The sequence below is a fragment of the Petaurus breviceps genome, unplaced genomic scaffold (assembly GCF_028583685.1).
Source record: "Petaurus breviceps papuanus isolate PSGF00001 unplaced genomic scaffold, PetGlider_PUasm1.0 90847, whole genome shotgun sequence".
Classification (NCBI taxonomy): domain Eukaryota; kingdom Metazoa; phylum Chordata; class Mammalia; order Diprotodontia; family Petauridae; genus Petaurus; species Petaurus breviceps.
The window spans coordinates 5,771,008-5,795,777 of record NW_027187360.1 but is presented as its reverse complement, the minus strand read 5'-3'; the positions used below and the strand labels follow the sequence as shown (position 1 = coordinate 5,795,777).

Here is a 24,770-nt window from a genome sequence, read left to right as displayed (position 1 = left end):
CACACACACACACACACACACACACACACACACACACACACACACACACCAATGAATGAGGAGTTAAAATACCTTCCACAGAGCTATAGCTGTAGCAAACCAAGAACTCATCACCCACTGTGGCTGGTTGTGTTAACCTTTTGGGGGCTCTCCTGCTGTGGCTGTATACTGCTGAGTAAGAAAAGCCTCATTTCAGTAAAGCCAGTTCATGGAGAGTGGCTGAATTCATTCACTCGTGTAACTTTCCCTCTGGCAGGGACTTACGTTGTCTAGACAGGAAGATGTGTGTGATTGGATTTAAAGATGCTGCTTTATCCCCTGCTGGAGAAAAAGGGAGACCCATATGCCTGAGTCAGAGAGCTCTCTGTTGGGACCCACGGGCATAGTAGTGATTTCTTTTGTCCTGAATTGTAGCTTGGGTTAATATACCACATCAAGGAGGGGAAACACTGCAGAGAGAACTGGGGAAAAACATGCAGTTACAATATGGAATAGTGCCAGTATGAGTGATTGCCAAACTATAGCAAGATATTTGTATCATTTTCATGGAGTGGCAGTTGATGTGATCACAATATCCTCTGCTGGGTTATTCAGAAATCTCTTCATTTAAAAAAATAGGGTAAGAGTAAAAGACAAGCGGGCTGAATGAATGCAAGCTTTGATTTCAAGAAAATGTGTTCAAGTTATACATCAATTGATATTTATTTCATGCACCTCTTGCTTTCTCAAAACCTCCCAAATATCACACATTGATGGGGATGGTTTTCTTCTCTCCCACAAGTAGGTTAAGAAACTTCAGCAGAGAAGTTGCAGCTCTCCATACAGGAGTCTTTTTTCTAGTACAAGACCTTTTTCACAGCATGGGTGGTATAGTGAATACATAGTGGAGTCAGGGTAGACTCATCTTCCTGAGTTCAAATCTGGCCTCAGACACTTACCAGCTGTGTGACCCTGGGTAAGTCACTTAACCCTGTTTGCCTCAATTTCCTCATCTGCAAGATGAACTGGAGAAGGAAATTGCAAACTATTTCAGTATCTTTGCCCAAAAATAACCCAAAATGGGGTCATGAAGAATAGACACAATTGAACAAAAAAGCTTTGGAAATAGAAGAGTCCAAACACAAATACATTGCTTGTAGATTGTGACCGAAAAAAGAAATTCTGAAATACTAGGAGAATTAATGATGACTTTTCTTTTGATTTCATCCATTATGGAAATGTATTCCACTGACTCAGGTTTAGTCTCAGTTGAACACAAGGCGACTTATCTTTGGCTTACTGTCTTAGAGAAGTGAGACAGCTTGAGGTGAAATGTGACTTGCCAGTGGTTGTATTACTAGTTCAGGTCAGAGGCAGGTTTTTCTTGAGTCCAAAGTTAGATCTCTATGTCCACTCTACTTTCCAAGAGAACAGTGACAAAAGCTTCCATTTCCGGAGCATTCTAAGGTGTTCATCTTCCTTTGGATGCTCTCACTTTACTTTCTAAAATGTATTCAGAACTAAGCACACCCCTGCAAGATGTGGTTTGCCCAGATCATGGTACAGCAGGGATGTTACCTCCTAATCCTGGAAACTATGGCCCTCTTTCACATCTCAGGGAAATACAGGCATCTCCATGTGAAGCTCAGCCACTTAAAAGCATACCATACCATACTATATCATGTTGAATGGCCCAAAGAGGGTTACTGTGCCATAGCTCCAGTGACAGGACTTTGAAAGAAGCTAAGTATCATCACTTTCCTCTTCAAAGTTGCCAGGAAATCTATAAACCTCATTGTCTTATGATTTATCTTTTGAAAGAAATCCTTTTCTTCCAACAGAGTAATCAGTATTCCTTACACTTAATCAATCCAAGTCTTCATTTCCTCATCTGCAAAATGGAGTTGTTAATGTTTGTCTTTTTGACTCCAGAGGCAGGTACTTAAAAGTGAAATTTTAAGACACTGTAAAAATGCAGAGTTACTATTTTTGAAAATAGAGTGGTGATATATGTATATGTCTTCACTTTGGCAGTAACTATGCATGAGTGTAGGCTCTTGGTGGGAAAAGATTTTTTCCCCTAAATCTTGGGTTTCCCCCTCTTATTTTAAATTGTAAATAGGTAGCATGATCAATGTAACATAAGGGGAGTAAATGTGAGGAAAGCCACATACAAAGACACGCATCAGTACATCTTATGGATAGATGCATTTATATGTGCACACAGGGAGAGACATACTCTGCAGAGATAGCTGAGGAAGACATTGAACTGAATGAATGAAAAAGTAAATGAATGAATGAAGGAACTTAGTCTATGAAGAGGTGAGTCAATGATTTTGATCATGCCACACATTTCCATTTTGTTTATAGAAGCCAACCCCTGCTGTGGCAGTGAAGAAGAACAGCCTCCTTGTTTTCTGAATGATGTTATTTGTTTACCTGCCAAACTACCTCGCATTTTCCCCAGGTCACAGACCAAAGTCCGTCTGGCTGCTCTCATATTGTAAGAATTATGCAAAAAAAAAAAAAAATCCTCCAAAACCCACCCATTCAAATGAAAGAAATAGGATCTTAAAATCCCAAAATAGTGTGGAATGGAAAGGTACACATCATGTCTGGCTTCTCTTTCCCCTTGTGGCAAAACTGACTCAAAGTTCTTGGTATTAATCCAGATAGATCAGTATGGAGTTTGGGGTAATTCGATTGTGAATAGCTTACCTTATAAGACACTAGATAGCTCTTTTAGCTATCTTAGATTTCATAAATCCTTCTTTCTTCCCTCTCTGTTCTCTAGTATTTTTTTAAAAAAAATTTTAGACAAAGATGAGGGAAATCCCTCTCTAGATCTGTGATCCTATGAACAGATATAACTCCCCTTAAATTTCTTTCCCTTGAATGACTAATTGCATTGACTTGCCCTCACCCCTCATCAGTGTTGGTCTAGATGTATATGCTCTATCTAGAGTTCTACAGAATTATTATTTTTTTAAACTTTCTGTGTAGAAAGCTGTTCAGTGGGAGCAGGGTAGGATGCACAGTTGAAATTTAAATATTTGCAGCTGGTTTTAGAAGAGCAATGGACAGGCATTTATGAAGTGCCCACTACTATCTTATTCTCTCTTGCCTACCTTTCTAGAATTTAATTTGTTTTTCTACCTCATTGGGGATTAGCTGTATCATAGACAGAATGCAGTAAGGAGTATGTTTCTCAACTGAAAACCAGTTCCTCTAAGCTAGTATATCTTAGAAAAATGTTTATTTAGAATGCATTCCTCTTGTTGCTATAGGCACACATGTAACCAACAGGAGCATTTTGCCTGTTTCTTTTTCTTCCTTTATTCTTTATTTAAAAAATTTTTGATTCATATCTTCTGTTTCTTACATCATCATAATTATCTAAAATATTTCTTCCTCTCCTCCTCTCAGGTTACAATCCCATATAACAAATAACACCTTTTTGGAGAGGAAAAATATCAGCACATCTAATCAATATATTGAAAAAGTTAAAAAAACATATTGTGTGTAATACCTGTGGACCTCCCACTTTCATGAAGGGATGAGTTAGGGGCGTCCTTTCATATTTCTCCATTTGAGTCTTAATCTTTGTAATTTTGTTACATTTACTTTTGATTTTTGTGTGTGTGTCATTCTTTCCACTTATGTGGTTATAGTTATGTGTATATATATTTTTGACTTTACTTCACATCAGTTCATATGTTTTTCTATATTCATCATACACATCATTTTGTACAGTGCAATAATACTCCATTGCATTCATGTATCACAATTTGCTTAGCTATTCCCTGATTGATGGTCATCTACTTTGTTTCTAATTCTTAGCTATCACAAAAATAACTTTATTACCAAATGTATCAGCGAATTTGATACAAAGATTCTGCCCCTGCCCTCCATTTGACCATTTCACTTCTTATTCTAGGTACAATAATTTTGTCTGTGCAGAAACTTGAAATTTGTCTGTGCAGAAACTTCGATTTCAAGCAATCAGAGTTATCTGTTTTATGTTTTATAATTGCCTCTATCTCTTGTTTGTTTAAGAATACCTTTACCCATAGCTGTGAGAGGTAGACAATCTGTTTCTCTTCTATTTCTTAAATTTGTATGATCTTTAATATTAATGTTGCATATTCATTTAGAATATGTTGTAGTATGTGGTATAAGGTGTTAGTCTAAGCCTAATTTCTTCTAGATTACTTCCCAGTTTTCCCAGCAGTTTAAAAAAAATCAAATAAGGAGGTTATATATATATAAAACACACACATATATATATATGTATATATATACATATATATATGTATATATATACATATATATATATATGTTTTTCCAACCCCAATCAGATGATTTTTTATGATTGTGGCTTTATAATGTAGTTTGAGGTCCAGGAATGTTATTTCTCCTTCATCCCTGCTTCTTTTCATCATTTCCCTAAATAGGATACATATATAGTTTTTCCAAATGAATTTTGTTTGTATTTTATCAGGTCCTATAAAGTATCTGCTTGGTAATTTGATTGGTATAATATTAAGTGTATAAATTAATTTTGGTAGTACAGCCACTTTTATAATATTAACATGGTGTAGCCATGAGCACTAAATATTCCTCTAGTCACTTAGGTTCTTTTTTATTTCATTAAGGGACACTTTATAATTGAATCTATACAAGACTTTTGTGTGCTTTGGTAGGTCAGTCCTCCCTTAATGCATTTTGTAGCTCTTTGGAATGATATTTCCATTGCTATTTTTTCTTTTTGCATTTTTTATTATTATATTGAAATGCCATTTATTTTTGAGGATTTATTTTGTATCCTGCAACTTTGCTGAAGCGATCAATTACTTCAATCTTTGCAGATTTGCTAGAATTTTCCAAGTAAACCAACATGTCATCAGCAAACAAGAATAGTTTTGTCTCCTCTTTACCTATCTTGATGCCTTTGAATTCTATCTTTTGAGATTGCTGTTTCTAGCTTTTCCAGAACTATATCAAATAATAATAGGGAGAGTGGGAATCCTTGCTTAACTGTTCATAATTATTGGAAAATGTTCTAGTGCGTTTTCATTTACATATGATTGCTTTTGGTTTACATGCTTTTTATGATATTTTTAAAAAAGGTCCTTCTATATCTATACTTTGTAGGGTTTTTTTTACATAAAGGAGTGTTTACTTTATCAAAGGTCTTTTTCTGCAACTATTAAGATGATCATGTGGTTTTGGATGTTTTGGTTTTTAATGTGATGAATTATATTGATTGTTTTTTTTTTTTTTACTGTTGAGCCATCCTTGCCTTCCTAGAATAAATTTCTCTTCATCATAATGAATAATATTTTGCATAAATTGCTGTCATCTTTTGACAGAATTTTGTTAAAATTTTTAAGTCAATGTTCATTAATGATATAGGCCTGTAGTTTGGTATTAGAACTATATTTGTCTCATATAAGGATTCTGATAGTGCACTTTCTTTCTCGATGACTTTTGAAGCATAATTACTAACTGTTCTTTAAAAATTTGTTAGAGTTTTCCTGTGAATTCATCAGGACTAGGAATTTATTTTCCTTTGGTGGTTCCTTTATAGCCAGATCTATTTCCCTTTACAAGATTAGGCTACTTAAAATCTTTATCTGGTCTTCTAATAATTTGAGTATTTCATATAAAGGTTTTCCTCTCTTTTGTCTTCTCAGTTTTGTTAGCTTATAGCCATGCCTAATATGTTCTGATTATTTTTTTATTTCTTCCAGTTTTGCTGTGATCTCACCTTGCTCATTTGTTATTTTATTGATATGATTTCCTGCTCTTTTCTTTTTAATAGATTAGCTAAGGGTTTAATCAATTTTATTAGGCTTTTCAATGAATCTGTTTTTACATTTGTAATTTTTATGTTTTTTTGTTTCTGATTTGTCTATTTCCTCTCTAAATTTTAATAAATCCTCCTTTGGGCATATTTTTGGTTTGTTTCTTTGTTGGTTTTCTAATTTTAAAAAATGTATATCCAGTTCATTAATCCTTATTTTTTCCATTTTGTTAATGCATACTTGTAAAGATATGTTTTCCATTAAAAGATAGCTTTAGCTGCATCCCAGAAATTTATGTATGTTGCTTCATCATTATCATTTTCTTTAACATAGTTATTATTTTTTCTATGATTTGTTCTTTGATCCACTCATTATTTAGCATTTTATTATTAGGTCTTCATTTGAGTCTGTATCTTTTGTTTGTGGTCCATGAACCAATTATTTTTTTTTTGTTGTTTTATGTTCTGTAAAGAATGTGTGAACTATTTCTGCATATATGTATATACATGTGTATGTATTTGTATATACATATATGTATATACACACACTATATATAAATGCACAAACATATACACACATTTTATGTGTGTATGTATAATATCTTGATACCCTTATACATGATCAGTTTTTTTAAAAGTTCCATGTGGTGTTGAGAAATAGGTATATTCTTTTGTTGTCCCATTTAGAAGACACCATAAGACTTCTAACTCCAGTTTCTCCAGAAATGTGTTCACTTCCATAATTTCCCTTTTGTTTACCTTTTTGTTAGATATATAAAAAACTTAGAGAGGAATATTGACGTCTACTGTCACTATTGTGCTACTATATATATCTTCTTGTAGCTTGGATAATGTTTCCTTTATGAATTTGGATGCTAAGGTATTTGGAACAGTTTATTGCTGGTATTAGTTTGTTTTCCATGATTCTTTTTAGTATCTTAGAATTTCTTTGTTTATGCAATTTTCCTTTTTGGAAGTTTATTTTTGTTATGTCAGATAGCACAATTGCAGCTCCTGTTTTTCAGATTCACCTGATGCGTAGTTAATTTTTTTCCATCCCCTAAGTTTTATTTTGTGCATGCTTTTGTTTTTTGAATGTGTTTCTTATAAGCAACAGCATGTAGAGTTTTGTTTTCTTATTCAGTTTGTCACACCTTTTCTTTTTATTGGATTGTTTAATCCATTCACATTTAAAGTTATGAGAGTTAGGTTTATATTTTCCTCCATCTGTCTCTAATATTGTTTCCCCCCCAAATTATGATTTCCCCTTTTCTGTTGTAAATATAATACTATATTTCTTTAGTTGATTTAACTTAATCTTTTTAAAAGGTATCTCTATTATCACTGTCTCTTTTTTCCTCAACCCTGATCTCTTCCTTTCACTTGTTATGTCTTTCTTTTTGGGGTTTTGCTAATTGATTCCTTTTTCTCTTCTGCTTTTATCTGGTAATATTATTCTTTCTCCATTTTTTCCCTCTTAGTCAAGTAGATTCTCCCTTCCTCTCTTCCCATTCAACTAGTCCCATTCATTAGTTTTAAAATATTCATTTTATTTGTCCCTTTCCAAAAATTATTTTTCTCATTCTCTTCATTATCCTTCTTTTCTGTCTCTTCTAGAACTTCATTCTCTTATTCATGATCCCTATAATTATCTGTTCACTCTCTTTTCTCTATATTCTTCATGCAATCAAAGTTTCCAAGGTATCTGTTCTAGGCTAGCCTCTCTGGATGCTTTCTGTCATTGCTTTGTTAAACTTGCCCATAGATTTCCCTTTTCCTGTGTGCCTTACTCCCAGAATAATTCCAGTTCTTGTAGGTGTCAAAGAGAATACTGATCCATGGTAGAGCCCTTACCCCACCATTTCCCAGATTATGCAGTCCACCACTGATCTATATACTGGCCCTGGTTATGTTCCCCAAACCAACTCCCATATGCAGCAAAAACTCCTTCTTGTGTCCATGCTTTCCCACTCTCCCAGGTGGAAGGAGTAGATGAGTAGACTTTTCAAGCACCAAACCTACCAGGTCACAGCATAAAGTCTCTTTTCATATAAGAGCATTCATAAATGGAACCCTCTCCAAACACCAAAGCCAGTTCTTCTCCCCCTACTTTTTTTATTTCCTGCTCCTTCCTTCTCATCCATTCCCCACAGGGGATCACTTTCCCTTCATTGCTAGTCCTTGATTTAACTCTAACACATTCTTCTCTTTCCTTCTTTCGTCTTCCCCTTTATGTACCCTTCCATGTTGTAATGTAGTCCACAAAAAAGCATTGATTCACTTGTAGGCAGGGTATCACCAGATTTTATGCATAATGTCCCATGCCCACCTTTTCACTTTTATATCCTCCAGATGTCTGCCTTCACCCCTGACTCTGTGTACATTTGGTGGTTTGTCTGTTGTCACTTTGTTGCTGTTGCTGTCCTTGGCTGCTGTATTTCTTCACTCCTGAATTTTTTCTGTTTGGGGTGTTAAAGAAGCAAATAATCTCTTCAGTTTTGATTTTCTTTCTAAAAATGTTTCAAATGCCCCTTTATTATTGAACATCTTTTTTTTTTTCCCCATATATTGTAAAGTTCACATTTGCAGGGCAGGTCAATTCCAATCCCCACTGCTCTTCAGAACACATTATTTCATTCCTTCCTACATTTTCTGGTGGGTGCAGAATAGACTTGCATTATTCAAATTTCCTTTCCTTTGTATTTGAAGGTCTTTCTTCTAATCATTTGCAGAACTTGTTGTTTCTGAATTGAATTGTTAAATTAATCACTGTGTCTTGAAGTTTGCAGCTCTGAGTTTTTGTTTTTGTTGTTTTTTTTTTTTTTTTTGGGGTTAATTTTTTTTTTTTTTTTTTTTTTTTTTTTTTTTTGGAGTCAATCTGTGAATTCTTTCAATTCAAGCTTTACTTTCAGAGGTTCTGAGCAGTTCTCTTCTGTAATTCTCTTCTACAATTTCCTGCAATTACGGTGTTAAGTTTTTTGTCTTGTCATGTTCTTCTGGCAGACCTATGATCCTTAGGTTGTCTCTCGCATCCTGTTTTTGAGATCAGTATGTTTTGCTTGCATAGTAAGCACATTTTCTTTTGAAGTTTTTTTTTGTTTGTTTCTCTTCTTCTACATTGTTCTTTACTCCAGTGTATTTGCATTCCTAATCAATTGTTCCCTCTGTTTTATTTGATGAGACTTGCCATTGAAAATTCCAGGTTTTCAATTCTGCCCATTATTTTTGCTGTGCAGGCAATAAATGAACTCATAATTCACACTTCTCTTTTGAATCATTCAGGAAGAGTGTGTTGTGGTTCCATCTTCTCACATTCCATAGGGTCTTCTGTCTCATTAAGTGTTGAATCATTTTCCTTTGTTCTATAATATTTATTCATAGATGGCTGAATTTGTTTACTAGATCTGAAGGTCATATTTCTTTTCGTGGTTAATGTTTTCCCTGTTGATTTATCTGCTCATGTTCAAGATCTTTGACCTTTCTTCTTCCTGAGATCTTTGGTCATTTCAGTCTCTCCCCCCCCAACCCCCATTTTCTGACTTTTACTTTCTGACTCTTTCCTTTGATGGTGGCTTCCTTGGGGTCTTGATCTCAAAACATCTCAAACTTCTCCCACACTGGCAATTCACAGTTTACCAGTCTAGGTCTCTGACCAAAGTGACTTTTAAGTGGTCAGAACTGGCCCCAGCTGGATCTATGCTCTTTCCCTTAGCCTTGGTGGATTGTTGTACAGTGTCCCATATCCATATATGCATACATGGTATCCTGTTGTTTCTTGTCCTGGTATCCTGTCCCACTCTCTCTGTTCCTAGTTCTGTGGTTGGGTACCAACAGTTCACAGAGCTACTGTTATTGGTAATATGGAGTTGTCTTGCCCTGTAACTAGTGGCTCAGAACTTTATAGTGCTGTTGCTACAAAGTTGTCTTGGCAATTTAGAGTGTTGCAGTGCTGGTACTGTGTCGTTGTGGTCCTTGACAGCTTTTTGTTACACCACTGGCTGTCTGTTACCTCCTGGGTAAACTTCTGCAGCCTGGAACCAGTGTCTCCTTGGCATTTGGAAGAGGGAACAGGATTGAGGTTTGAGGTTAGTTTTGGTTTTAAGTCTGTATTAGGTCCTTGGGTCTGCTAGTACAGCTTTGCTGCTGCTCAGTGAGAGAGGGGTGTTGAATGAGCTCAGGGTCAGTGACCCTCAGATGACGGGTCTTTGGTTTTTGTTTTGTGTTGGTTTTTGTTTTTGGCTTTCTTTTGGATTCTGAGTGTCCCAGGTCATGGAGACTGTTGAAGTTGCTTTATCGTTGGTACATAATTTCTGTTTTGGAGAGGTGTGAGAGGTGGTAAGAATCAGAGAAAATATCTAGTCCTCCATCTTGTTGTTCACATAACCTGGAAGTTATCCCTTTACTTTTATATGCAACTACCAAGTGATCTTGTATATCTTTCTCAGTAGTCTAGTATAGCAAAAATAGTACTATCCAACAGTCCTTAGGCATGAGTTCTAGTATGAGCTTTGCCATTAACTTCCTATGTGAAGCTGGGCAAGTCACATAACCTTTTTTGTTGTTGTTGTTTTTTTGGAGGAGGTAAGACAGAGCATTTGGGGTTAAGTGACTTGCCCAAGGTCACATGACTAGTAAATGTTAAGTGTCTGAAGTCACATTTGAACTCAGGTCCTCCTAACTTCAGGGCTATTTCTCTATTCACTGTGCCACCTAGCTGCCCTGACACTTAACCTCTTTGGTAATCAGTTTGCTCCTCTAAGAATGAAAAGGTTGGATTAGATGATCTCTAAGCACTTTCCCCTGCTGACATGCTATGATTATGCATCTGTCCCTTGAACAGTGTTGGAGAGGAGACATGATGAAAGAATTAACCTTTCATATTTTGATTTCCCTGTCCTTTACATCTCTGCTAGTTTACAATTTTAAATTTCATAATATACTTTTCACAGTGAAACAAGAGCCCATAAAACTCTCCCATTATCAAGGAATAAATTGAAAATTCCATGCAGGTTAAATATAGGCTATTGTTTTTATGAAATTAAGTCACACTTCATGAATTCCAAATTGGCATCTTTTCTTTAATTCATAGCCTCATAGACTTAGAATTGGAAGGGACTTTAAAGATCATGTAATCCAACCTCTTCATTTTATAGTTGAGGGATCTGAAGCCCAGAAAGTTAAAGGTCACTTGCCCAAGGTCACACAAGTAATAACTGGATGAACCAGGATTCAAATATATGCCCTCTGACTCCAATCCAAACCTTTTCCCACTGTATATATCATGCTGCCAGGAGACATTGTGGAAGAACTCTTGACTTAGAATCAAGAAACATGGTTTCACATTCAGCTCTGATGCTTACTGTATAGTCATGGAAAGTCACTACACCACTCTGGGCACTGCAAGGCACTACAACCACTCTAGTTTCCTATCTGTTAGAAAAAAACATAATGGAAAATAATATTTGAACATTCTGTTTTTCAGAGGGCCTGTGCTTGCTAAACCTTAAAGCACTTTCAAGATGTGAGCTTTGGTTCTAATGTTTGTAGCATTCCAGATATGAATAGTCTCTTTTCTGAGGGTACTTAAGCTTGATTTTGTTCAGAATGTAAGAAAAAAGAGGGGAAAAAAGGAAAAAAAGAGAAAAAAGAACTGTATTATATATATTTATTATATATGTAGATTGAACAGCAAGTTGTATATAATCTATTTTCAGTTTCCTATGCAATCATTTTTATTATACTATGTTATGGAAATGCTTGTTTTATCCCATAAGTTAAAAATAAAACAAAAAAGAAGCCTAGGGAACTCATGGTGTAGTTTATAGGTTCACTGAAGCTTGTAATTGGAAGGAATTTTGGAGATCATTTAGTACCATTGCTACCTGACCACGAATGCCTTCTACAGTGTTCCCCATGTGTGTTTGTCCAGCCTCCACCTTAACACCTCCAATGGGGCAACTTTTACCTCCCAAGGCAGTCCTTTTTGGTTGCAGCTTGGACTTTATGGAAGTTTCTTATTATTTGAGACTGAAAGCTGTTATTCCTTCTGAGGCCAAGGAGAACAAGTATAATCCCCCAATCTTTTAGCTATGTTAAGATAACTATAATCTCCTGCCTTATGCCTTCTTTTCCTCTGCTAAACACCCCGCCCCCCCATTTCTTCAACTGATCATAACATGACCTGGTTTTCTCTTCCTGGTCACTTTTCTCTGGATACATTCTAGCTTGTCAATGGCCTTCCCAAAATCCAGTACTCCAGATGTGATCTGACTAGGGCAGTGTAGAGCTAGACTGCCCCTCCCCACAGTTGTCTTCATTTTTTACTAATATGATGTGTAATGCATTAGTGTTTTTGGCTGCTATGCTTTTAATCTACTAAAATCCCCTGGTCATTGGTCATGTGAACTCCCTCCTAATAACATCTAACAGTGATCTAAGGTTTGCAAAACACTTTTTTTTTCTTTTTTTGGGGGGAAGGCAGGGCAATTGGGGTTAAGTGACTTGCCCAAGGTCACACAACTGGTAAGTGTTAAGTGTCTGAGGCTGGATTTAAACTCAGATTCTCCTGACTCCAGGGCTGGTGCTCTACTCACTGTGCCACCTAGCCACCTCTGCAAAACACTTTCTATACATTATATATATTCCTCAAAACAACACTGTGAGGTATATGCAATTGTGATTCCTATTTCACTGCTAAGAAAATTGAACTTGAGAGAGGTTAAGTGGTTTACCCAGGGTCACACAGTTACTAAGTGTCTGAGGAAAGATTTGAACTCATATCTTTATATCCTCCAAGTCCAAAGATCCGTTAGTTATTCCATCTAGTCACATCTCCACTATCCCTTTCATCGGAGTGGCAGCTTTTTTGAACTGCAAACTTGTCATTCTCATTATTTGTAATTACGATTCTCCAATAAAGTGTCAGTTTTCTACATGCAAATTTAATTAATTTTGGGCTTTTCTTGTTTCTTTACCTGTATTTTTGCTTTTTCTCTAATTCTAATTCTTAAGTTAGAGATATATTATTTATGAAAACACATTTCCCCTCCCTATTCTAGAGCCCTTACTGCTGCTGATCAGGCTCTGGCCTCCTGTAGCTCTCAGAATAATTAAAAACAATTTCTAAAAAGTGACCCAGGTATGGGTAAAAGTGAAGATACCAAGAATACTATTCTCTTTTAACAAGGCCTTTTGTCAAAAGGTAGTCTGTAGGGGGAGGCTTAGCTATTTTGTTTCAGTAACTCTAAATTCATTTAAAACATGTCTTTTTAATTCCTTGGCCCCGAGAGCTTGTTTGTTGAATAAATATCAATGTTTAATAGTGGGATCAGAAATTTGAGGTTTTGGCTGGATATGGGGGTAGTTCACCCTTAGGATGGGTGTGGAGGAAAGTTAATGTATTAGGTCCCTGTCTGAGGGGAGCAAATTAATCAGTTTCTCTTTACAAAGATACCCCCTGGTGAATGAAGGAAAGGAGGTGGGGGGAGGGATGCTGAATTTGGCCCTGAATTCGATTACCCTAATGTTCTCTTCTCTGATCTCTCTGAGCTGTTTTCTATGGCTTCCTTAGGGTTTCAAATGTGGATATGGTTATTGAAAACAAATTTAGCATGTTTCAGGCCATAAAGTCTCCCTTCAGCTTGCTCACTAGCTATGCGGTAGATATGTCTGTTTTTAATTTCCAGTGATGTGAGAAATATAGAATGACTTGATTCTTAATTTAGAATATTGAGAGAGAGAGACAGAGAGAGAGAGATTACTTAAGTTCTCAGCTTCTATTCCCATTTTGTGATTCACAATGTGCCTTAAAAAATTGTTCTATCAATGAGGTTTATGAATCTCCATAATGGCAAAAATATGCATGAGTGCAGAATTGTCCAACTGGTGGGATACTGAGATGCTTAATCAAGCAAGCATTTGGGAACTTTTTTTTAATGAATACCTTGGAAATGTGGTCACCTCTGCATGTTACAGGGCAGCTGAGTAAAAAGGGCACAGCCACCCGAGACCCAACCATTTAGAACAGGAAGTCTGAAAATACTTTATACAATTGAAACTGCAGGGGGAATTCAGGGAGGCAGGGAGTAATTATCTTAATTGAAAGGGGGCCAAAGTGTCATGGAGAACAGCTTTTTGTTATGGAGAAGGGACACTGTGATTCTGCTCCAAACTGTAGGATTTAGATCTCACTAGGAAGTCATGCTCGTGACATCTTTGAACCGTTCAGGAGAAATGCTTATTCTTTAGGTACATGCACCAAACCCTGAACTACATTGCATGATACCATTGTTGACTGCCTAGTCATCTGTTGATGGCAACATGCCTTTGATGTCTGATGTTGAGGATATAGTGGGTGGTAACTGAGACTTCTCCATTTCTGTCTTTCCTGCAGCAGGATAGGTGGAGAAGTTTTACGTACATCTGTGTACCTTTTATTTTTTCCCTTTGACAGAACTGTCAAGACTCTCAGAAAAAGGAGATTTCCATCTTTAATATCTTTATTTGAAAAATAGGATGACTTATTTTAAAAACATGTCTCATTAGATAATTCTAAGTCCAATTTCCAATCAAAATGACACCCTGCAATAGAGCATGGGTCCTTGGGATACACACGGAACATAGGATTAAGGTCTGGGCAGGACCTTAGAGATCATCCTTCATTTTATAAATGAGGAAACTGAGGTTCAGAAAGATTAATCAAATTTGTCAAACATCACACAGCTAGTTGATTGAACAGAGCCAGGTACAGAACCTTAGGTTGTCTGCCTCTAAATTCAGTGTTTTTTTTGTTGCTGTCAATCACTCAACAAGCAGTTACTAAGCACTTCTGCTGTGCTGGGAGCTGTGCTAGGTGCTGTGGTAGGTGCTGCAAAGACCAAGAAACAATCCTTACTCTCAAGGAGCTTATCAAGCTGTTGACTTTTTGGAGCCTGTCAAAATGTAGAAGGACCCATTCAGATTATACCAGCCTTCTGACATGACTCCCTTATGATGATGCATCCCTACAATACTTAGTTTTATTAGAGTGAGGTCTGTCCACATTCTGTTATCTGCATGTGGTTAACCAGTGAAGGAACCCCCATCCTCCCAGGGTATAAGTCATTGAAAAACTTAAGCTTTTGGCCTCAAGCAGTGAGCAGGGGTGGGGGGTGCACAAGCTTAGTTGTAGCACCTTTAGAGATTAATATGAGCCATATTGAGACAAATGGACTGTAGGGAAGGATGGATACATGCACATGAGCCCTTTAATTCTAAGTCAAAAATATTTCTGTAGAGCTTCAGGGTTTACAAACTATTTTCCTTATTATAGACCTTTTTAAAGGCAGGTAGTGCAAATATTAGTATTCTCATTTTGTAGATGAGGAAAATGAGACTTAGAGATATAAAATTATTTACTTAAGACCACACTGTTGGTGTCAGAGTCAGAATTTGAACTTGGGTCTTCTAATCTCAAATATGCATACATATTCTTTTCATTACATGATAATACTACCTTGCATCAAAATTCAACCAATGAAAGGTGCTATGTTATTTTTTGTTTTGAGAAGAGTTAAATTCTCATTAGGTTTTTGTAAGTGTTAGGTTCTAATTTGATGCCTCTCCAATTAATACTTATTTAATTGATTTCTGTGTCTTTGTTAGAACACAGATAGCAGAATTATTGTGGTCCCTGTTATAGTTCTTGGTTTGTGCTTTAAAATTGACTCTATGTCATTTTTTTAATATTAAAACTTAAATGCAGAATTTCGGAACCCTGCATGTTTGCCAGACAAACAAACAAAAAACTGTCCCTCCTCATTATCTATATAGAAATTCCAAGTTTGGTATTAAATATCTCTAAGCCTGTTGCATCTGCACAATGTTACAGTTGGAAATGGACCAACTTCCTTGTATCTTGAGCTGTGTGAAATAGTTTCTAGCATTTTTGTTTCTGTGTATGTGTGTGTGGGGGAAGGGGCAGGAAATCCACTGATGTACAATTTGACTTTAGTAAAATTCAAAACTTTTTCCAGCAAATTGACTCTGAACTTCAGTCTTTCAAAGGGTAAGCATTTCCATATTTCTGACTTCCTGGAATGAGTTGTACAGAATATTAACTAACACTTGTGTATTGTTTTAAATTTTGTAAGGTATTTGTTATCCATTTATTTCATTTGCATCTTGCTGCATCCCTGTGAGGCAGGTACTGCAATATTATTCCTATTTCATAGATGAGGAAACTGAGGCTGTGAGGAGTGAATAGCCACTTAACAGGCAGTTACATAGCCAGTAGGTACAGAGGCAAGATTTGGTTCTTTCTGAATCCTCCATCCAGCAACCCATCCACTGCTGGCTTTCTGAACCAGACTGACTGTGTTTTGATAGATCCAGAGCCCAGCTAGTTGATGGTGACCGGTTCAGAGAAGTGAGAGGTAATGGGTAGTGGAAAGAATGATGGATTTGGGGAATCAAGGAAAAATCTGGCTTTCATCCCTAATTTTAACACTTACTAGCTGTGGGACTATGGGCATGGTTCTTGGAGCTTCAGTTTCATCATATGTAAAATGAGGGACCTACCTCACAGGTTTGATGTGGAAAAGTGTTTTTCTAAACTATAAAGCACCATAAAGTAGGCACAGATGTGGGACTTGGGGTTGACAGGGCAGTAGCATCCTAGGCCATCACACACAGAGGAGAAAAATAAAGGACACAATGACTTTTATTTCATTATGTTTCAAAACTTTTACTTTTTTTTTTTTTTTAAGCAATTGGGGTTAAGTAAATTGCCCAAGGTTACACGACCAGTTTTTTTGTGTGGGTGTTAAGTATCGGAAGCCAGAACGGATCCTGCTCTTACTCACTGCACCACCTAGCTGCCCCCCTTTTTTTTGCTTTTTGGAGGGGCAATTGGGGTTAAGTGACTTGCCCAAGGTCACATGGCTAGTTTTTGTGTTGAGTGTCTGAGGTCAAATTTGAACTCAGGTCCTCCTGACTCCAGGGCCAGTGCTCTATTCACTGTGCCACCTAGCCATCCCAAAACTTTTACTTGCTAAAACTTGAAAAACATGATCCTTTATATGGATAAGAGAAAAAGATTTTATATGAAATCAAGGATCTTTTATATACACCTTTGTTTTTTTCAAACATATAACCGGTTTAACACTTGAGTTCCCAAACTATCCTGATTCTCTGTGCCTCCTCCTGAATATCTCTATGCTCTCTTTTCCATGATGTGAAGACTTATAAATGTCTGTGTTTTTAATGCTAGAAAATTCTGCTGTCTATAGCACATAGGAATTTGTTGGGGGGATTGTAAGTTAAATCATGAATGTTACACTCAAGCCTCAAATGGACCATCCATAACACAAAAGAGCACAATTTTCAAACTTTATATAGGGCACATAATACTTCTAGGAGAGGGTTAGTCTCTGTTTTCCTAAGCAGCTCCTCTTACCCCCACCTCTGCCTCCACCATAATTCTCATACCTTTGGATAAGAAAATAAGTCCAAATTCTGGTTCTGATGCTTACATACTGTGTGCCCCTGAGCAATCCAGTTAATCTCTTTGGTTCTGGGTTTCCCAATATGTGAAATAAAAGGGTTGGTTTGGATAGGCTTTCCCCAGTTTTCAATCTGATAATCCTTTGGGATGTCCTTATAGGATCACTCTTTACACTTTGATTTGTATGAATTGTCTCAGTTCATCCAATGTAATTGAGAATACTATTTTACAAATTTGTATAATTGAGTTGATTAGAACATAAGGCACATTATGCTGTATTGTTCTATAGGTAAAATCTTTAAGACATAGACTGGATGCTACTAACTTTTGTCTAAGTTGCCCTGGGTTATAAAACTTTGTTATTACATGGAAACTCAGGAAATTGCATTGGTCGAACCTAGAAGTGGATTGTTGCCCTCTCAATCTGTGTTTCCCCACTATTTTAGATCTGCCTTTATAAAAGGCAGATGGTTTTCAGCTAAGTAGGAGAAAACACTTCCTAAAACTTGGAAATGTCCAAAAACAGAATGGCTAACTTTGAAGGTAGTGAGTTTCCTCATTATTGGATGCCTTCAGGTAGAAGAGACATGGCCATTTTGGACAGGATTCATACTTTAGGTGAAATAACAGTTGGACCAGAGTACCTCTAAGGTCCCTTTCAAATGTTGTGATTCTATAAATCTTTGAAAACCTCTGATTGGACTTCAGAAAGAGGAATAGAACTTGAGCTTTTGTCAGATGGTCAAATGAGCTTTCCATTGTGTTTTTTTTTTAAGCAATTGGGGTTAAGTAACTTGCTCAAGGTTACATGGCCAGTTATTTCTGGGTGTGGTGCTAAGTATCAGAGCCCAGATTCGATCCCAGGTCATCCCGACACTGGGGCCAGTGCTCTTACTCGCTGAGCCACCTGGCCTCCCCAAATGTGTTTTTTTTTTAAATAAAATTTTATTGATCTTTTATTTTTATATCACCTACACATCCCAATCTAGCCTCTCCACTACCACTCTTCCTAAAGAGTCATTCCCCATAACAATGAAGAAAACAGAGGGAAATGTTCATAAAAATGAACCAATATATAGAAGAATTCTAATTTTCTATGTAGTGTTTCATATCCATGGTCACCGATGTCTGTGAAGAAGGGCAGGGAGGTGCCTTCATCATTTCTCTTCTTTGGGGCCAAGCTTGGTCATTATAATTATTAATTATATGAAATTATGATTTATAATTATAAAATTTTTGTTGTAGTTATTCCCATTCCAATTATTATAGTAATTGTATATATTGTTTTGTATAAATTTGTATATATATAATATGGTATATATTGTTCTGCTTAGTTCACTCTGCATCAGTTCTTTTAAGTCGTCTCATGTTTCTCTGAATTCATCAATACATTATTTCTTCCATTATATTCATGTACCACAACTTGATTAGCTATTCTCCAATTGATAGGCAATCCTCCTCCCCTCCCCTGCCCTCTCCTCCCCTCCCCCCCCCCCCCCTCTCCTCTCTTTTCCTTTCCTTTCCTCCTCTTCTAGACATTGGGGGAGTACAAAGGACTGACATAGGGCTAACTCTTAAGGAGCTTGCAACCTAATGGTGATGGGATTGGGACATTACAGGAAGGGACTAGTATGCAAGTAACTTTGGGACAAAGAAACATGTGACACACACAGACAAAAGATCCAGGCAACCTGCTAGGCTCCAGTATCAATTTTGAAAATTTAATGTATCCCTCTTTGAGTTTCAGAGAACCAGCCAAATTTCCAAACTTATTAAGAGCCCATAAGTTCTACTTTTTTGGCTTCTTTTAAAATGAATGAACTCACTGATCATTGCTCTGAACAAATTTTTCTACCTTGGTGGAAAGAACAGGTTGAGGGGCAAAAGCAAGGAAATCATTTATTTAAGCTGAATAGTAAGGACTTCTTATTCAATCTTTTCCTCTATTAGAATTATATCTAGAGTACCTTAAATGACTATGGCCTTTTTACCTGAGTGCCTCTGTTCAGAAACTCCCTAAATGACTTTTTAGAACTCTGAAGGGATTCTGGAACTGGTATGGTAGATGCTTTTAAGTAGCTTTCTTGTCAATTATTGGCTATAGGCATAGAACTGTAGACATGTCTTTAATTCCAGACAATAAAGGTAGGCTTTAAAGGTTAAATTTGGAGACAGAATGGTGTAGTGGGAAGAGCCCTAGTTTGAGAGTCAGGACACTTAATTTTTAGTCCCACATTTGACATTGACTGGTTGTGTGATCTTGGTTAAGTCACTTCCTTTCTGTAGGCCACAGTTTTTTCATTTGTCCAGTGGGGTGGTTAGATGAGAGGTTCTTACAGTTCCCTTCCACCTATAACATTCTAAGATTATTGACCACTTGCAATGTCCTATAATGAGTATTTCTCTTTTTCTAAACGTGGGACTGATTCACAGTTATGCTTCTATATTTCTCATTGGACCTTTCTCATTCACTCAGTGGTACTGATTTTATTTTGATTTGTCTCATTTTCACTTGATCAAGTCATTCTTTGGGCAAACATCTCCCTTCAAGGCTAGATGGCCCTCCTCACCCTGGGTGCTGCTTAGAGTACTAGAAGAGATTAGTATCACATGGAAAACTATACAATGTAAGTGTTTGGAGGGTGGTTATTGTTTCATTTTTGTCCTTGACTTCTCAGCACTTCCTGTTGGGCAGTAGTTTCAATTAAATATTTATCAGTTGTTTATGAAGTCCATAGCACTATGTTAGGGTCTGGGCTTCAGTTTTACCATCTGCAAAATGGGAAACATTGTAATTGATGATTGCTAAAGTATCTTCCTGCTTTAAATTCATGATCCTATAATCTATAATACAATGTAACTCTCTAAAGAGCAGGTTTAGTTTCTTTTTTTTTTTTGTTTGTATTCCCAGCATTTAGCACATACCTGACAAACAGGAGTCACTCAGTAATTGCCTTTTGAATCTGATTCTAAGAATCCAGTACAGTATTTTGTACATAATAGGTGCCTTTTTTTGAATTGAATAGATTGAAATTTTAGAAGCCACCCATTTCACTCTCATGAAGGAACAACTCTGTCTCACAGGTGTTCATAGAAAGATTACTCTCATTTTTACAATTTTCCATCTACTGTTTTCTTTGAGGAATTCACCTGCCCCTTCCAAATCCTTTGCTATCCTGGACAGAATCGTGTCATCCTAACCTTCCAGACACATAAAAAAGCCTAAAAACTATATGGTCATCTCTGAAGTAGCTTAAAGGGCATGATCAAGATCACCAAGTCCCATCCCATTCCCACTGTGCCCTAGCTTCCTTAAGCACATAATACTACTGAGCATTAGAGGATAAAACTTCTGAAATTGGGAGAAAGAGGAAGTGGCATCATGTCATCAGAATTGATCCTTCTGCATACATTGTTCCATTGCCGTCAGCATCATCTAAAAATAATAGGAGCTAGGATGAGAAAGAAATTTGCTTCTCTTGGACACCAACTTAAAAAAAAACCAACACTGCAAAGCTTCAAATTTTACCCACCTAACTAACTAGTAATATAAACAGATTGCATATTCCAGGTGAGATACTACAGATAGACTATGCATGTCAGACAGATGCACGTCTGACAGATTTTTGTCTTCATTCTCCACCACCTGTCTGATTGTATATTAGGCACTTATCTATATGTGGTGGGTGTCCTGGTAGTGGTGGATTTTGAAAACTATTTCAGTTATCCTCTGACTAATCTATTTCCAGTCTGTCTCTTCATGTTTTGTTTTGTTTTGTTTTTTTGCAGGGAGGAGGGCAGGGCAATTGGGGCTAAGTGATTTGCCCAAGGTCACATGGCTAGTAAGTGTTAAGTGTCTGAGGTCAAATTTGAACTCAGGTCCTCCTGACTCCAGGGCTGATTCTCTATTCACTGCGCTGCCACCTAGTCACTCCCATGTTTTTTTTTTCTTTTTAGATGGACCCACAAAGGAATTTTTACACATTTCTGCAGTGTGTGTTTATCCTATGCAATATGTAAACATTCATGTTTGTTCATATTCAGAAGACTGAACTGAATATGAATGCTTATGAATGCTATTTATATTTGTATATATTATATATAAGTCTATGTTTGCTTGTGGGAAATTGATTCAGTAAAATATCATTTATATTGTTACAGTATTAGAGAATTTCTGAACTGGACAACACCTAAGAGATATCTAGTCCATTCCCTCTCATTTTAAGGGGAAATGAGTTGCCTAGGGTCATCGAACTGGTGTCCTAGAAGAACCAGGAATAGAATTTGAGGCTTTGGCCTTATAATCCATACTTCTTTACATCCCTTCTCACCTCTCCATATGATCTCCAATTTGACTGTCTTTTAGGGGGGATTACTTATGTCTTGTTTCTTTATGGTGTAATAATGTGTTTTGATTTTTCAACAGCTTCATGGTTACATGGAGAACAAACCTCTGGGCCTTCAGATCTTCATTGGGACAGCAGATGAAAGGATACTTAAGCCGCATGCTTTCTATCAAGTCCACCGGATCACAGGGAAAACAGTCACCACAACCAGCTATGAGAAAATTGTGGGCAATACCAAAGTACTGGAAATCCCGTTGGAACCAAAAAACAACATGAAAGCAACGTAAGGTCTCAGGAACAACAAATGACACTAATGATATTAGAGAGGCTTCACCTTTTCTCTTCTAGACTGTGAGTTCCTTGAAGGCAGGAACTGCATCTGGTTTCAGGAATTTTAAGGGTTGCCATGTGGATGAGGGATTAGATTGCAAAGACCAATGGGAAGACTACTGGCTTTAGAAATAGAGAACCTGTGTTTAAATCCCATCGCTGATGCTTTAATTGCAGTGTGACTTTGGGTATGTTACTGAAGCTTACTTTCCTCATCTGTAAAATGAAGGGATCAGGACTAGCTATGACCTCCGAGTTCCCTTCCAGTTGAGATCTATATCCTATATTCTTCTTGGCCCTACAGGACATGACAAAGGTCTATGAAAAAAAATTGTAGAGAGGCAGGTTTGGGGCTCAGTATAAAGTGAAAAACAACTAACTTTCTAAAAATTAGAGCTTTCCTAAAGTGGATTGGGTCCAAATTCATCAAGTGCCTTAGGAGCTGAGCTGCCTGTCACTAGAGGTCTTCAGATGGAGGCTGTGGGACCCTTTTTCAGGATGTGCTAGAGAGAAGTCCTTTTAAATTTCAGGATGGAATAGGCAAACTCCAAAGACCCTCTAATTCTCACACTCTCTGATTCTGGGATCTCTGTATCTTTGCCAGTAGCTTGCATGGCATTCTAGATGTAGTAGAATAGGTGTAATAGAATAGAGGAGGTGCTTATAATATATGCAAGTTGCATTAAATCAAAGCAGGTTGCTTAAAGGTTCTAAGCCATTAAGTGAAGAATTTACTCTTGTATCAATTTTTCCGTGTTCTATCAGGAAATTTTAGACTTCAAGGTGTGGGTGATAAAATTGAGAAGAAAAGATTCCTGGAGGAGTACTTTCCCTATCATTATTTTTTAATGATATTAATTGCTTTGTGATTTTTATACCAGTGTAAATTCAAGACTAAAATTTAAGAATGCCTGCCAACTTCTCTCTATGCTGTGCCTGTAGAGCCATTTAGAGTAAACCATAAGAATTGTTTTAGCCTCGACCAGTCTTTAACACTTAGTAAGAGAGGCAGCAGTTTCGAATGGTTTTCTAAATCCCATGGTCTGTCTTTGTCAGCATCGACTGTGCTGGGATCCTGAAGCTTAGGAATGCCGATATTGAGTTGCGGAAAGGAGAGACAGATATCGGGAGAAAGAACACCCGGGTCCGCCTAGTTTTCCGTGTGCACATCCCAGAATCCAGTGGGAGGATTGTCTCTCTGCAAGCTGCCTCCAATCCCATTGAATGCTGTAAGTAGGGTTCTGTAGCTTGTTTGTTACTTTCATTTCTAGACACGGTATATGTTACACACCTTTCTGGTCATTCTGATGGATCATAGATATAATTCTCAATATTTAGGTCCTGCTTGGCAGTTTATAAAATTCTTTAAACACATTATGGGGGAGGGGTACTGTAGGATGGAGTGGAATGAGTTTGCATTATACTTTGTAGTAAGAGACTTTGGTTTGAATCCTGGTTCTACTCTTTGGTATTAGGGGACCTTGTCTTTCCCTAGATCCAGTTTCTTCACCTGTAAAATTCAGGACTAGCATTAGGTAATCCTATAATCCATTATCTTCTTTGATCCTCACAACAAACCAGTAAGGCACATAGAATGAATGTTTTAAGTGCTATTTGAAGGTAGAATGAGAGGTGAAGCATAGCATAAGAGGAAAGTGTTAGATGTGAAGTCAAGAGACATGGATTCAGGCTCTGATTCCTATTAGCTCTGGGACCATCTCAACTTCTCTGAGACCTCAGCTTTCTTATCCTCAAAACAAGTAAAAGATTCCTTATAGAACCCACTGTAACTTACTTCTGATAAGAAAACCAAGTCCAGAGAAAATCAACAGTTTCCTCTGACAGCAAAGACAGAGGTTGAATCCTTTAAGTGTTTTCTCTGGGTTTATTTTTTTATTAATGAGTCATTTTCTTGCATTAGAGAAAATAAGCAGGTCCCCAGCTGCATTTAAAAATCCCACAAAGCCTTGCATAGGTAACCTATTGTTTTGTTCACAAATCATGATGTGTTTGTCAGAGCAAATAATTTTTTCACTTAAAGACATAGTTCTATTCCTGGATATTGTAGTCATAGCCTGAATGAATTCTTTGTCCTTCCCATACATTCTCTAGTTCTTTACGGGAGTCTTTTAAAGTCAGGGTGTATCTGCCTCAGTCAGTTGAATTAAGATTTATGTTTCATCCCATCTAAAAGATAAAGCCAGAGTCCACCTACACAGACATATTGTACAAGACAAAACAAACAAAAACATGGTTAAATTTGTTTTAGTATTCATTAATTTTAAAGTAGTCTGATTTGATAAAATGTAACTCATTCTAAGAATTACCCAGTGGTTTGACTTAAGTGTGTAGTGAAAAGAATACTGGACTGAGACTCAGGAAACTTGAATTTTGGTTCTAATTTCCTCTCTGTACCAGCTATGTAAACTTGGGCAAGTAATTTCCCTTCTCTAGGCCTTAGATTTCCCATCTGCAAGATGAGATATTTAAAAGGCTTCTAAAGTTCCTTCCAGTCCTGGAATTCTAAGAGTCAATGGTTTGTTGTGTGTGGACCTAGTCCTCACATACCATAAAGGCTGTTTTCCCCACCATTAGCAATAGGATAAGAGGAATGGGCTTAATTAATGGAAAAAGAGAAAGACAGGCTATCAGAAAAACAAAATAAAACAAACACTGATGAAGGATTAGAATTAGAAACTAACATTAACCACTGTGTTGTGTGAGGTCATAGGATCACTTTCAAAGGGAAGAGGAAAGAGTACAGTTTATAGTTCTTTGGGGTGTGTGTGTGTGTGTGTGTGTGTGTGTGTGTGTGTGTGTGTGTGTG

At 37.0% G+C, this 24,770-nt stretch overlaps 1 protein-coding gene across 7 annotated transcripts in view; it reads left to right on the top strand.

The window, feature by feature from the left end:
* NFATC2 (nuclear factor of activated T cells 2) overlaps positions 1-24,770 on the top strand; it is a 226,649-nt gene that overhangs the window by 66,764 nt on the left and 135,115 nt on the right. For all 7 annotated transcript variants that reach the window (XM_069072423.1, XM_069072422.1, XM_069072417.1 and 4 more), the window contains exons 4-5: positions 21,694-21,896; positions 23,000-23,172. In XM_069072423.1, the coding sequence (XP_068928524.1) occupies positions 21,694-21,896; positions 23,000-23,172 (376 nt within the window). The remainder of the gene's footprint in view (positions 1-21,693; positions 21,897-22,999; positions 23,173-24,770) is intronic.